This window comes from Trypanosoma cruzi, genomic scaffold (assembly GCF_000209065.1).
Source record: "Trypanosoma cruzi strain CL Brener 1047053517129 genomic scaffold, whole genome shotgun sequence".
Classification (NCBI taxonomy): Eukaryota; Euglenozoa; class Kinetoplastea; order Trypanosomatida; family Trypanosomatidae; genus Trypanosoma; species Trypanosoma cruzi.
Window position 1 is genome coordinate 99,217 of NW_001849547.1, and position 13,237 is coordinate 112,453.

General features: G+C 47.6%; 5 protein-coding genes across 5 annotated transcripts, besides 27 other annotated features; all 5 read left to right on the forward strand.

Annotated features, from left to right (window-relative positions):
- Positions 1 to 309: part of a sequence feature (haploid, non-Esmeraldo-like haplotype) that runs on past the window's edge.
- Positions 9 to 56: a microsatellite.
- Positions 310 to 890: a sequence feature (heterozygous, Esmeraldo-like haplotype).
- Positions 328 to 350: a microsatellite.
- Tc00.1047053509023.110 (heat shock protein HslVU, ATPase subunit HslU, putative) lies at positions 388 to 1,860 on the forward strand (the record flags this gene model as incomplete). Its single annotated transcript, XM_811945.1, has 1 exon — positions 388 to 1,860. One exon carries the CDS (start codon positions 388 to 390, stop codon positions 1,858 to 1,860), a length of 1,473 nt encoding a protein of 490 aa, XP_817038.1.
- Positions 891 to 1,279: a sequence feature (areas merged during assembly that could not be assigned to a particular haplotype. This can correspond to areas where the two haplotypes were merged or to regions with more than two copies in the genome that were merged during assembly.).
- Positions 1,280 to 11,739: a sequence feature (heterozygous, non-Esmeraldo-like haplotype).
- Positions 1,927 to 1,948: a sequence feature (AT_rich).
- Positions 2,001 to 2,024: a sequence feature (AT_rich).
- Positions 2,313 to 4,598, forward strand: Tc00.1047053509023.120 (ubiqitin hydrolase, putative; the record flags this gene model as incomplete). The annotated part of the gene is made up of 1 exon (XM_811946.1): positions 2,313 to 4,598. One exon carries the CDS (start codon positions 2,313 to 2,315, stop codon positions 4,596 to 4,598), a length of 2,286 nt encoding a protein of 761 aa, XP_817039.1.
- Positions 4,789 to 4,840: a microsatellite.
- Positions 4,942 to 4,991: a sequence feature (T-rich).
- Positions 5,048 to 5,131: a sequence feature (T-rich).
- Positions 5,187 to 5,229: a sequence feature (G-rich).
- Positions 5,347 to 5,383: a microsatellite.
- Positions 5,384 to 5,404: a microsatellite.
- Positions 5,405 to 5,420: a microsatellite.
- Positions 5,679 to 8,297, forward strand: Tc00.1047053509023.130 (minichromosome maintenance (MCM) complex subunit, putative; the record flags this gene model as incomplete). The annotated part of the gene is made up of 1 exon (XM_811947.1): positions 5,679 to 8,297. One exon carries the CDS (start codon positions 5,679 to 5,681, stop codon positions 8,295 to 8,297), a length of 2,619 nt encoding a protein of 872 aa, XP_817040.1.
- Tc00.1047053509023.140 (hypothetical protein, conserved) lies at positions 8,563 to 10,413 on the forward strand (the record flags this gene model as incomplete). Its single annotated transcript, XM_811948.1, has 1 exon — positions 8,563 to 10,413. One exon carries the CDS (start codon positions 8,563 to 8,565, stop codon positions 10,411 to 10,413), a length of 1,851 nt encoding a protein of 616 aa, XP_817041.1.
- Positions 8,772 to 8,851: a microsatellite.
- Positions 9,787 to 9,863: a microsatellite.
- Positions 10,752 to 10,779: a microsatellite.
- Positions 10,833 to 12,278, forward strand: Tc00.1047053509023.150 (integral membrane transport protein, putative; the record flags this gene model as incomplete). Its single annotated transcript, XM_811949.1, has 1 exon — positions 10,833 to 12,278. One exon carries the CDS (start codon positions 10,833 to 10,835, stop codon positions 12,276 to 12,278), a length of 1,446 nt encoding a protein of 481 aa, XP_817042.1.
- Positions 11,740 to 12,353: a sequence feature (areas merged during assembly that could not be assigned to a particular haplotype. This can correspond to areas where the two haplotypes were merged or to regions with more than two copies in the genome that were merged during assembly.).
- Positions 12,304 to 12,354: a microsatellite.
- Positions 12,354 to 13,004: a sequence feature (heterozygous, Esmeraldo-like haplotype).
- Positions 12,410 to 12,451: a microsatellite.
- Positions 12,747 to 12,774: a microsatellite.
- Positions 12,901 to 12,963: a microsatellite.
- Positions 13,005 to 13,220: a sequence feature (haploid, non-Esmeraldo-like haplotype).
- Positions 13,163 to 13,223: a sequence feature (T-rich).
- Positions 13,221 to 13,237: part of a sequence feature (heterozygous, non-Esmeraldo-like haplotype) that runs on past the window's edge.

Below are 13,237 nucleotides of genomic sequence, written 5' to 3' on the forward strand. Positions count from 1 at the left end.
AAAACGCCTTTTTTTTTTTTTCCTTTTTCTTTCTTTTTTTTCTTTTTTTTCTTCTTCCAGTGGGTTATTTTATTGTTTACTTCTTTTTTTCTTCTGCTGCCTGCTATGAGGACTTCTCTCTCCCTCTCTTTCTCTTTTTAGTCTTTTGCTTATTTCTGCGGCTGAAGGAGAGAGAAAGCGGGAAGGAGGCATTGCCGGTAGATCTCTTTTTTTAGGTTTTTTTTTTTTCTTCCCTCTTCTCACTGGAGTGTGTGCCGATTGCCTTCTTTTTTTTTTTTTTTACGAAACAAGAGGGAGAAGGTCACTTGTTGCGGCATCATCATCATCAAGAAGAAGAAGAAGAAAAAGAAAGCGGAAAAGGAAGCGGTTGGATTTTGTTGCAAAGTAATGTTGCGCTTCAGTTGGTGTCGTCTCTGCGGCGGCAGCAGCAGCACCGTCGCCGCTACATCGCCGTTGGCGCCTGATGTTCTGGCTGTAGCCAAAGCACAATCCGCGCAGCTGGACGGTTTGTCTCCGCGGAAAATTGTGTCAATTTTGGATACGTACATCATTGGCCAGTCCGAGGGAAAGCGCGCGGTTGCAATATCACTCCGCAACCGCTGGCGTCGACGCCAAGTGAAGGACAAGGAGCTGCGCCGTGATATTCTGCCAAAGAATATTCTTCTTGTTGGCCCTACTGGCGTTGGAAAAACGGAGATTTCGCGGCGCATGGCAAAGATCACGGATGCCCCGTTCGTCAAGGTGGAGGCGACAAAGTACACCGAGGTGGGCTTCAAGGGGAAGGATGTGGACTCCATCATTGAGGATTTGTACATGAACGCCAAAACGAAGGCAAAGCGGCGCCTGGAGGCGGAGCGCGCGGAGGAGGCACTCGCCATGACGCTGGACGTGGTGTACGGTAGTTGGGCGACACGCCGACGCGCCAGCGGTGGTGATGCAAGAAGCAAGTACGATGAAGATGGGGAGGATGGCGGACGCGCCCCATTCACCGATGTGACGCTTGAGGAATTTAAGGCGAAGTACAAGACAGAATTTAAGGACGACCTCGTGACGGTGGACATCGTTCCACCACCCCCGAAACACAATCGGCAGGGTTGGAGTAAAGCCGAGATGGATATCGCCGGCCTCTTCGGGTCCGCGTCCGAGGTGCGGCTTAAGACGCGGGTAACGAAACGCGTGGAGGAGGCGGTTCCGCTGGTGTTGCAAGACATATTAGAACGTCTCTTGGATGAGACACAAATCAGTACATTGGCTCGAACTTTGGCCGAGGATGATGGCGTGGTATTTATTGATGAAATTGACAAGGTGGTCACAGATGCCGCGAATAATGACGCCGATGTCAGTTCCACCGGTGTGCAGCAGGATTTGCTGCCACTCATTGAAGGTTCTGACGTGACATTGAAGGATGGCACCCAAATTAGTACCGATAACATTCTCTTTATTTGCTCCGGTGCGTTTCACTTAGCAAAGACCTCTGACATGATTGCAGAGCTGCAGGGTCGTTTGCCAGTACGGGTGGAGTTGCAGGCGTTGAAGGAGGAGGATATGCGTCGCATTCTCCGCGAGCCAAAGTTTAATCTACTGCTTCAACAGAAGGAACTGATGAAGACAGAGAAGGTGGATATTGAATTTACAGAAGACGCCGTTGATGAGTTGGCACGCGTCGTAACGACGGTGAATGCAAATGGACAAAACATTGGGGCACGCCGTCTACATACCGTGATTGAACGTGTGATGGACAAGTACAGCTTTAACTGTCAAGACTACGAGGATAAAAAGGTGGTTATTGATGCCAATGTAGTAAAAGAAGCCACAAGTACACTGCATACGAACATTGATCTAGCCAAGTATCTCCTTTGACTCCGTCAATTAGTTTACGTGTGTGTGCGATGGGGAAGGAAATGGAAAAAAAGTAGAGAAACAACCAATATATTTATATATATATATAGAGAGAGAGATACGTGGGTGGGGAAAAAAAGTGAAAACAAGGAGACGCCGGGAAAAAAATAATAATAATAATAAAAGAGAGAGAAAAAGAGGCCCCCATGCGTACGATTGGGGTGTGTGCGTCTTTTCATTTGCGTCTTACTGTTTCGTGTATGCTTGCCTGGTTTTAAATGTGCTCTGTCTCTTTTCTTTTTATTTTCCTTTTTTTTTCCCCCCCCTTTTGTGCGTGTGGTTGTTGTTTTTTGCCGTGTTACTTGCAGCTGTGTTCCCATGTTCTGTATGCATGCTCAACGGGACTTTCTTTTTTTTTCTCTGTTGCTGTAATGGGGTAGGTGGCCAGTACATTGCCACGCATAAGGCATTGGATGCCAGATCTTACATCGATTATGAACGGGAGGGAGGAAGAGGGGAATGAGATGCATGTTGTTTCATTGCGAACTACGCCTGCATCCGCATCCCTCTTTGAGACTCCATTCATTCTCTGTCCTTTGGTAAATTTGGGTAACACATGTTACTTTAACGCTGGTGTGCAGCTTTTTGCGAACTGTATCCCATTTGTATACGGTCTGAGGAATTCTCCATTTCGGCATCCCTTCATTGGCTCCCGCGCCCTGAAGTACTGTCGTACTGGAGGAAAGGCTTCCCAAGCATTGTTTCAGGCCTTTGCAGAACTTTTATATGACATGGAATTTGCACGACTTGGGCAGGGTGAGGCTCTTTCGCCATTGAAGGCGCTAGACTGCTTGGCGGCTGTTCACCCTGCCTTTGAGGGTCGTGGTCAACAGGACTGCCCAGAGATGGTGAATGTCCTCATTGCCAACCTGTCAGAGGAGGGAAGACAAAATGTGGAGTTGGAGGCGTTATTGCGTTCCTTTGAAGAAGATGCCCTCACACGTGCGGCTTCTGATGCTGTGTTAGTGGATGTTGTCGGTCGTGACAATATACCCAACTCACACTCCACCGTGGGTATGGATTTTCGATCTATGCCACATGAGCATGCCACTGGGGTGCTCATTAAGGAAGAGACGCTAAAACTATGCAGTCATTCCGCAATGGATAAAGAAGAAAAAATTGAGATACCGCCATCGTTTCTCTTTGCTGAGAAACCCAATATGTTGTCCTTTAATTTTCCAGGTAGCTGGTGGACTTACAATACGTTTCAACTCATGCAAACAGTGAATCATGACAATGAGCGGCTTGATCGCAAAGAGAGGGCCAGGAAGGATAGGCCACAACAGAATACATTTTGTCCACCAAAGTTGCACTATAACAGTGTGACGGATTGCTTTACTGGGTATATGTTGTCGGAGGTTCAGTGTCATACATGTAATAGCACCTCCCGCATCGTTGAGGAATTTTCTTCTCTTACCATTGATGTTTCATCTTACAGCCAACGCATGCAGTATGCCCGGAGACATCCAGAAGCGCGATGTTCCGCGGAGCAACGACCTTTCATGCAACAAAAGAGCCGTGGGCCGCTTCAATGGTGGAACCCGTTTGTTTGGATTGGTGCATTGACCCGTTTTTTCTTTAGCTTCTTTAAGGGTTTTTCAGATTACATTGATTACCCCATCACCTTGAAGGAGTGCCTTGATATTCACTTCGAGCCTGTGGTCCTGAAGGGAAGTAACAGTTATCATTGTGCCTCGTGCGATAACGTATCGGAAGCCACTAAACGCGAATTTCTTCTCTCCCTTCCAGAGTATTTACTTCTGCAGATGAAACGTTTTGAATACGGAACGTGTTTTAATACAAAAAAAACGGATCCTGTTATATTTCCCGTCTCTTGGGATATTGGAGAAGCTGGTGATGCAGATGCGCTGCGTCTTAGTGATTACGTGCATGAGAGCGTCATGAGATATATGGCACCTTCCGTACCGTGTCGGTCCATTATAAGCACAGACATTTGTACAAATGCAATAGAGAACATGACGAATCCAATGCATACGCAACAAGTAGATAGCCCTATCAGTGAGAGTATGGAAGGGGCATACACGGAGATGCAGTCTCCGATTTACACGTACACATTAGAAAATGTTGTGAATCATCATGGATCTATTATGGGTGGGCACTATACGGTGTACGCACGCAAAAAGACGGAGGAGGAAAATGTATGGTTGTCTGTAAATGACGAGGAAATCACTCGTGTGGGTGTCAATGAGGTTGCCGATTCAGAAGAATATCTTTTGCTTTACAAGAAACAGCCACTTCAACCCCGCTCAGAAGCTGTTCTGACGCTCCGTCGCAAGGCGCAATGCCTCCTTTCGCTCCCACCGTCCGATGGGAAAGTATTACAGAAGGAGGAATTCACAGACAGGCATGACAAGAGGGATGCAAAAGGAAAGAGGGTGGTGTATATTTCCCGCCCTTGGTTACAACGGATGGCTTTCATGGAGGAGCCAGGGCCCATTCTTAATCGACTATGCTACTGTATAGGAGAGGATCAAGGCCACAAGGCAAACTCGAGGCAAGAAGTGCAAGGATCACATAATCGGAGAGGCCGAATGAGCCATGGTCTTCCTGTGGAGTGGTTTTACGTCCCGTTACGATGTGACGAGTATGATGCCTTCTATAAAATGTACGGAGGCAATACGGCACTGACGCAGAGGGAGTATGAAGAATTGTATGAGGCTCAGCATCAAGTATCATAGGCAAAAGTAGGAAAGGAACGGGAAAGAAAAAAAAAATATGGAGAGAGAGAGAACGAGAGAGAAAAACTGAAAACCTCTATACACGCATATATACGTAAATATATGCGGTAAAATAAAATGAAAAACATTTTAGAAGAACAAAGTCAGAAGAAGAGGAAAAAGAAGAAGGTGGTGGTGGGAAAGGAACGTTTAAACACATACATACACGATATATATATAAATATATAAATACCTGTATATATTGTATTAGGGTTTCTCACAACTTTTCCCCCCTTCTTTGTTAATTATTACGTTTGTTTGTAGGATGGCAACAGGTGGAGTGAGATTTGTACACCTGTGTACATTTCTTCTTTCCTCCCTTTTTTTTGTTTTTGTTTTTTGTTTGTTTTTTTTGGAAGGAATTGCCGAAGGCCCTTTGAAAGGAAACACTGACAGTTTTCCTTTAGGGTTTGTTGTTGTTGTTTCTTCTTTGTTCGTTTCTGTGTGTGTGTGTTTTTTCTTGCTTTTTTTCTTTTTTCTTTTCGTATTTGTTTGACTGGACGATGAAGAAGTAAATGATGGCTTCTCATTTTATGCCACGCTCCGGTAAGGAGGAGGAGGAGAGGGGGGGGAGGGGAGGGGGAGGGGGGGGTTTGTTCCCTTCCTTCTTCTTTTCCAAAAGTGCCAGGGATTACTGTCTGTGAGCGGAAAATAATAAAAATAAAAAAGGGAGCATTTCTTTGCCCTACGCCTGCTTTACCCTCCTTTCTGTGTGTGTGTGTGTGTGTTGTGGACGTTGTTGTTTTTCTCTCTCTCTCTCTCTCTCTGTGTGTGTGTGTGTATTTTTTTTTTCCGTCTTTTGTTGTTGTTGTTGTTTTTTCTTATTCTTCCGGTGTGTGTAGTAGTCGGTGCTTCTTTTTGTATTGAGTAAACACTCATAAGGGAGCGCCGTGCACACGCATAGATCGATAGACAGGCTCCCAAGAAGGGAGGAAGAAGAAAACAAGGCCGGTAGACGAATTCAAGGAAATAAACACACACACACACAGAGAGAGAGAGATACGGGTGGAGATTTATATATAAACTTATATATAAAGAGCGATGGACAGAGACTCACTTGTGGAACTAACGCCAATACGTCCTTCGATGCAACATGATTTGTCGCAGAGCCCCACTCAGGCAGCAGCAGCAGCAGAAGCGGTGATGGCGGGTGCGCCACAAATGTTCCTTGGGGATGACGGGGAAGTACCGCCGTCCGAAGGGCACCCACCGCCCCTGTCATCATCATCAGCATTATTGCGTCGCGAGGATCTCTCTTACATTTGGGGTACCAACATTGCGGTGGAGACATTCCGGGAGGAGTTTCAGCGGTTCCTTGAGACATTTGAGATGCACACTGACAGCACCGGTGGTTGGCCAGGAATTGTGGGTGAACATGTGGGCACGGGCGGTGGAAACCGGAAATATTTCCTGCAGGAGCTTCTGCGTCTTCGATTGCAGAACCGCAGTGTTCTCGAGATGGACATGCAGCTGCTCGCCAAATCTTGTCCACGATTGTATCAACAAGTCGTTGCACATCCAATGGAGTGTTTGCAGATGATGGCCAACGTTGCGGAGGACGTCTGTCAGCGCCTCGCTACCGCCTCTTCCTACTTGCCCATGCCGGATGACTTTATTCTGCGTGTGGCGCCAAAAAATCTTCCGGAAATCATCTCACTGCGTGGATTGGGGCCGCAGCACCTCGAGCAGCTTATTGCCCTTCAGGGGATGGTAGTGCGGGTGTCTAAAATTATTCCCGAGATACGAGTTGCATTTTTTCAGTGCTGGTACTGTCAAAATGTGCGTCGAAGTGTCGTGGATCGCGGTCGCATTTTTGAGCCCACCCGTTGTGATCACTGCGGCAAAAACTACTCCTACAGGATTCAACATAACCTTTCTCTTTTCGACGACAAGCAATTGGTGCGTCTGCAAGAGGCGCCGGAACATTTGTCAGACGGAGAAACACCCGTCACCATCTCTGTTGTTGTGTACGGCGACTCCGTGGACGCTGTTGTGCCTGGCGACCGTGTCGTCGTGACGGGCATCTACCGTGCCGCTCCTGTCCGTCTGAACTCCACAACACGTTGCATACGCAGTATTTTTGCCACTCATGTCGACGCCGTACACATTGAGCATCGTCGTGCGGGCCGCCATTTGTGGAAGAAACAACAACAGCCCTTGACACCGTCATTGGAGGCGGAAGAAGGGTTGGCGGAGGATCCGACCGAGGCGGCACGACGCGATGTGTTTCGTCGCATTGCCAGTCGTCCAGATATTTATGATATTCTCCTTAACAGCTTTGCGAGGACCATTTGGGGGAACGAGGATGTGAAGCGTGGAATTCTCTCTCAGCTATTTGGTGGAACACGCAAGGAACTAAAATCTGGCACCTTCCGTGCGGAGATCAATGTGATTTTGTGTGGGGATCCAGGCGTGGCGAAGTCACAGCTGTTGTCTCAGGTGCACGAAATTGCTCCACGTGGTGTGTACACATCTGGGAAGGGCAGCAGTAGCGTTGGCCTGACTGCATTTGTAGTGCAGAATCATGAGACGGGTGAGTTGGTGCTTGAGCCTGGTGCCCTCGTGCTCTCTGACCGCGGTTTATGTTGCATTGACGAGTTTGACAAAATGAATGAGGCCACACGATCGGTGTTGCATGAAGTGATGGAACAGCAGACACTCTCCATTGCAAAGGCAGGCATAATTGCACAACTTAACGCCCGCACTTCGGTGTTGGCTGCCGCAAACCCGAAAGAGTCCCAATGGAATGTGAATTTGAACGTTGTGGAAAATTTGCAGATTGAACCGACGCTCTTGTCACGTTTTGATTTGATCTTTCTTTTGCTAGACCGGCACGACCCGACGGAGGACAGGCGTTTGGCCTCACATGTCCTCTCCCTTTTCATGGAGCCAGACGAGGGGTCCCGTCGGGCCACAACCTCTAGTAGTTCTCCCGAGTTGGGTAATAACAATGACACAGATAATGAGGAGGACAGGGGGAGAAATGGGAATATGAGGTCGCAAGGTGTCCCAATGGGACAAGCGGCGACGGTGTTGGAGCATGAAGGCGAGGTGTTTCTAGAGGGAACGAATGACGCACCCTACATGCCACCACGTGTGCTATCGCAGTACATCGCCCTTGCACGCGAGACGGTCCACCCACGTCTCACAGAAGCCTCACATAAGCAGTTGGCGACGTCGTATGTGGAGATGCGACGTGCCCGGGGCAGCAGCCGGACGGTCTCTGCAACACTGCGGCAGCTGGAATCTATGATTCGACTGGCAGAAGCACGTTGTAAGATGCGTTTTGGCGCGGAGGTGACTGTAGAAGATGTCAAGGAGGCAAAATGGCTCATTAGTGCGGCGCTGAAGGAGGCTGCGACAGATCCCCAGACTGGTCTTATCAATTTAGATATGTTCAGCGCACCAGACCCAACGCGGCAAACAGTTGAAGGGAGTATGTTACGCTTAGAACATATTATTGGTAGACGATACCTTGCGGCAGGTCGTAATTCCGCGACGGTAAATGAGTTACGACAGGCATTTAACGAGTCACTTGTTGGTGGAATGCGACCACTCGCAATTGCACAATTTATGGAGCTTCTGGCATTGATGGCAGGTGGCGAACATGTGAAGTCCTTCAGTGCTAATTCCGTGATATTTGCTGATGAGGGCCCCTAGGGAGGAATCTATATAGATATATATGCATTGGAGGCATGAAAGCGCCTTGTTAACTGTGAGTTTTGAGGAAATGCACATGTCAAGTGTCATTCACCTACCCCAATACAATATCAGGGCATTTATTTATACAATAAATACAAACTCTCTTCATCTCTATGCATGGCTGTTACTGGGTCTATTCTTTTCTTTTGTGTATTGTGGATCTTGACGGTTTTTATCCAGAGGTGAAATTGTAACATTACACAGAGAAGGGCACGAGGTCAAGATGCAGCAACAGCGTGGCAATACCTTCTTGGAAGATCTTGGACTGAACTTGCTGGATAACACGGAGCAGCAACTCATTGCGCGGCGAGTCGTAATAGTGGGGGATGCTCTCAGTGGGAAAAGAGCATTTGCCAGTCGTCTTTTTGCCGCCGCGGTACAACAATTTCCATCTTCCTCCATGTCCACATCGTCGTCAGAGACATATGCCGCCAACAGCAGCAACAGTAGTGCTGGCGGCAGCAGCTGCTGTTTCCCAGTATTGTCATCAACAGGAGCAGCAGAAGCAGCAGGAACCATGGGTACGGAAGGCACCAACTCGTCACGGTATTTCCCGCAATTTCCCCATGGTGCAGGCGTTACCCAGGCATTTATTCTGCAGCGCATCCCTGCAACTCGCAGTGCCTTTCTTCCCACAGCAGAAGACGGGTTGAGTAGCGGTGGTCTATACAGCAGTGGCAGTGGAATTAGCGGCTCTGCTGTTCTACCGGGCGGCGTACGACGTGCAATGACCGAATTTTTTTGCTGTGAAACACCTGGAGCTTTGGCAATGGCACTGCCAACAGTAGAGGCGCTAGAGACCAGTGTGGTGCTACTGGTGGTGGACACCAGTGTGCCATGGCGTCTGCAGGATCAAATGCGGCGGTGGTATGGATACTTGAACACGCATGTTATGCAGACGCTACGAGTGGATCTGCCAAAACAGGACGAGGTACGACGGATGCGTATGATTGAGCAACAACAACTTTTCTGGCAGGCGCAGCAGCAAGAGCTGGCATCAATGCGACGTCGCTGGTGTGAACGGGAGGCAATTCATGTGGGACGGACAAGTAACGACAAGAACAGCAACAACTACTACTACTCTCTATCAGTGCTGCAGGTGCCAAAAGGGGGCGTTTCGCCTCTTCGCACCATCCTTCTCTGCACAAAGACGGACCAATTAGAGAAATTATCGCGGGAGGTAGAGAAATTGTGTCATCGAAGTTCCTTTTCTGCTGAAGCGCGTACGGTGACTTCTCTGGAGAACGTGAACATGGGTGTGGAGCCATGGGTCTCCCATGCTTTGCTCTCGTCATTGCGCACAAGCGGTTTGACACTCCTTGAACTTGTGGGACAGCTGTTACGGAAGGAAGCTATTGTGCGTCAGAGTGCTCTCGTCGCTGTGAGTAGCCGTGTGAACACGATAGCCACCTCTTCTTTATCGTCATCACAGCACACAACAAACATGGCACCAACAACAACCACTGTGTCAGGGGGAGCAGTAGCCCCATTGGCGGTTGCAGCAGCAGCAGCAGCACCGGTAGCTTTTGGCGACAGATCAAATGATGAGACCGGCCCTCTTGGGTTACCTACGAATAGCCATAGTGTATTTGTTCACCCCTTCTACAAAAATCTCTGGTTGTACATCTTTCAATTGCTCTATGATCCTCCTACGACGCTTGCTAACAACATCGTACCGAATGACATTCTGGGCGCGCGCGACCATGATGATGATGGCGGTAGTGGTGTCTATATGGCGGCAGCTTTACAAGGTCCAGAAATGTCGTCAGGGCTGAGAAGTGAATGGGGATCGCTTTGGAACTCCCTCTTGGATGAGATGGAAACGCAGGTGTCATCGCGATTCCATCCACACGCCTTTCTACCACATGGCATGGATCACTTGGAGTTGCTTAGCCCCTTTGTCACATCCACGGACGCTGTCACACTGGAGTCGGTGTTTCCCAGTGGTACTGACGAGTCAAAAGAGGCCGACCGGGGTGTACTACGTCTGCATGACGAATATATACAAGAAGTTGAAAAAGTGCTCGCTACTGCTGGACCCAATGAGGAAGCAATGATTTGGGACAAACTGTAGAGGGAAAAAGAAAAAGAGGAAACGGAGAGGCGGAAGAGAAAAGATGAGTTTTATTATTATTATTATGTTTGTGTGTATATGTATGTGGGGTTTGTCGCTCGCTTTGTCTAGTGTGGAAATTACGTTTGTTCTGCTTCCTTTCTCTTGGATTGTCTCTCGTTTGGGCTGTAGGCGTCGAGGTTGTGACTTGGCGGAAAGGAAACTACAAAAACAGGAGACTTTATCCTTATTCCAGTCAACAGCGGTCGTTGGGAAGGGAGGGGAGAAGGAGAAGAAGAAGTGGTGCAAGCGCGCGCACACACACACACGTAAAGAAACAAGCAAAAAAAAAAAAAAAAAGAGAGAGAGAGAGAGAGAGGGAGGGAGGTGCGGAAGCAGGCAGCATATAAACGGCCAACCACATTGATTCAAAGAAGAAGATGGGATATGTCTCGGACTGTTTTCGTGAGCTTGGGAGGTTTGAAATACTTAGCATACAACTTTCCAATGCACTGATGGGCATCAGTGCAGGTGTGGAGGTGCCTATTCTCACGATGTTGGGCCGTAAGCTTGCGTACAGTGAAAAGACCATTGCTAACTACGTCACGCTCACTGCCGTTTGTCGTGTGCTCGCGGATATTCCTAGTGGAATTCTCGCAGAGTGTGTTCATATGCGGTGTTTGATGTTGTGGGCTATTTGTCTCCAAGTGTTAGGCTGTGCAGTGGCTCTAGTCATGAAACCGGGCTCCTTTTCGATTACGGTCTTTAGTGCATTTGACGGAATCTCCGCTGGGCTCTTCTTTTTGACACGCCACATCTACGCCACCCGCCTCTCGAAGCGAGAGCACCGTGGAATGGTGCTCTCGTTTTTTGCAGGGATACTGCGCTGGTCACATGTGCTGGGGCCGTTGCTGCTGGGGGCCGCAGCAACGGCGTGGGAAAAAGAACAGTATTACTTCTCGGTGCCTCTTGTCGCTGCCATTTTGGCCTGGTTGTCTATTATAGTTGTTGGGTGCTATGGCGGCTCAAAACATGAGGAGCATTTCCATAATAGGCCAAAGGGAAAAAGAGGATTGACCTTGGACGAGTCGAAGCATCTCTTACCGTTTGCACAGGCGATAACGGCGGTAAACATGGACGGATCGAGTCATGAAGATCATGTAACGATGCTGTCGTATGAAAGTACCGCCGTTACGTGTGATGAAAATGATTACGGCAATGCATGTGGTCATCCCACGCCCAAGCGATCGCCACGTGCTTTGGACTGTGGCCACAATGAATCAATGGAAAACTGTGAGTTTCAGCTTAGTGCTTTTGGTTCCATTATGGCTGAGCATTGGTCTTTAATCTGGCGACTTGGTGGATACATTATCCTGTATGTATCAATTCGGGCGAACAGAAAGCTCCTGCTGACTTTTGCCGCGGCACGTATGGATTTTACGAACTCGCAGCTTGCCTTTCTACTCTCCTTTAGCTTTTCATTTGACGCTCTTCTCTTTCCTCTGGGTGGATTTTTAATGGACATCTACGGTAGTCGCTGGTCTATGTTGCCAGCAGTACTCGGCATTGGCATCGCTTTCATGCTATTGCCTCTATCGCCGACCCCATCGTGGTTGTACGTCATGGCAGCTATATTTGGCACAGTGGATGCTCTTGGCTGTGGTCTTGTCATGACGCTTGTAGCTGATCACGCGCCAAAGAAGCATGGTGCTCTGTTTTTTGGTGTGATGCGCACAGTACAAGATATGGGTCATGTGTTGGGCTCCATGGTTGTGTCACTGATCATCACTAGGGTAGAGTTTGTCGTCTGTTGCTATATTTGGGGAGTGGTGAGCGTTGTGGCAGCGATGTGGGCGTGGTTCATTGCTCCAGTGGTCATTCATTGACACACACACACACACAGAAACATTGTATACATATATGTATATATGTATATATATGTATGTATGCAATATAATATATTTGGTAGAAATTCAAATTTAAAAGAGGAAAAGGGAAAAACGACAGGAAAATTATGTGTTTTTTTTTTTTTTTTGCGTTATTGTTTTTGTTTTTATTTAACACTTTAAAAGAAAAAATATATAATTTAGTTATTGAAACCATTTTTTTTTTCTTTTTTGATGTTGTTTGTTTGTCTTATTTGTAATTGTATGTCTGTCTTTGTGAGGAGGTACGTCTTTGTGTGTGTGTGCGTGTGTCTTTGTTTTGATTTCCCCTGCAGTCCTTTTTTTTTTAATTGTGACTGCATGGCCCCATCACTGTATTCATTATGGGTCTAATTCATTTTACCTCCGTGCTGTCTGGTGGGGAATGGGGAGGGGAATGGCAATGAGCCAGCAGGCGTATCAGGCGTGATAACATTAATAATAATAATAATAATAACATCAACAAGGCACAACTACATAACAAAAATAGGGGATGGGGATGGGGGGAAAATAGATCAAAATGACAGGCTGGAAACATCCAAACGGGGCGGTGGATGAACTGAGGAAGTGGTGGTTGCCAGTCTTTTTCCTTTTTTTTTTTTTTTTTTTTTTTTCAGGTTTGTTTTGTCTTTTTTTTTTTTTTCTTGAGAGGCAGTTTGCATGCACACGGCATCTTTATGTATACATACTGGTTGTTGAGAACTGATCGGGCGATGATGTCCCCACACCCGCCCGTGCCTGCACCCTTCGGGGGGTTGATTTCGGCAAAAGAGAGAGAAAAAGAAGGAGGGGATGGAACGAATTGCCCCTGAAGGAATCGATGTGGCCGAAAAGTAAACCGTCGTTTTTCTTTTGGTTCATTGGCATTTTGTTTTTTGTTTTTTTTTTGTTTTGTTTTGATTTTGTGTGCGTGCGCGTGT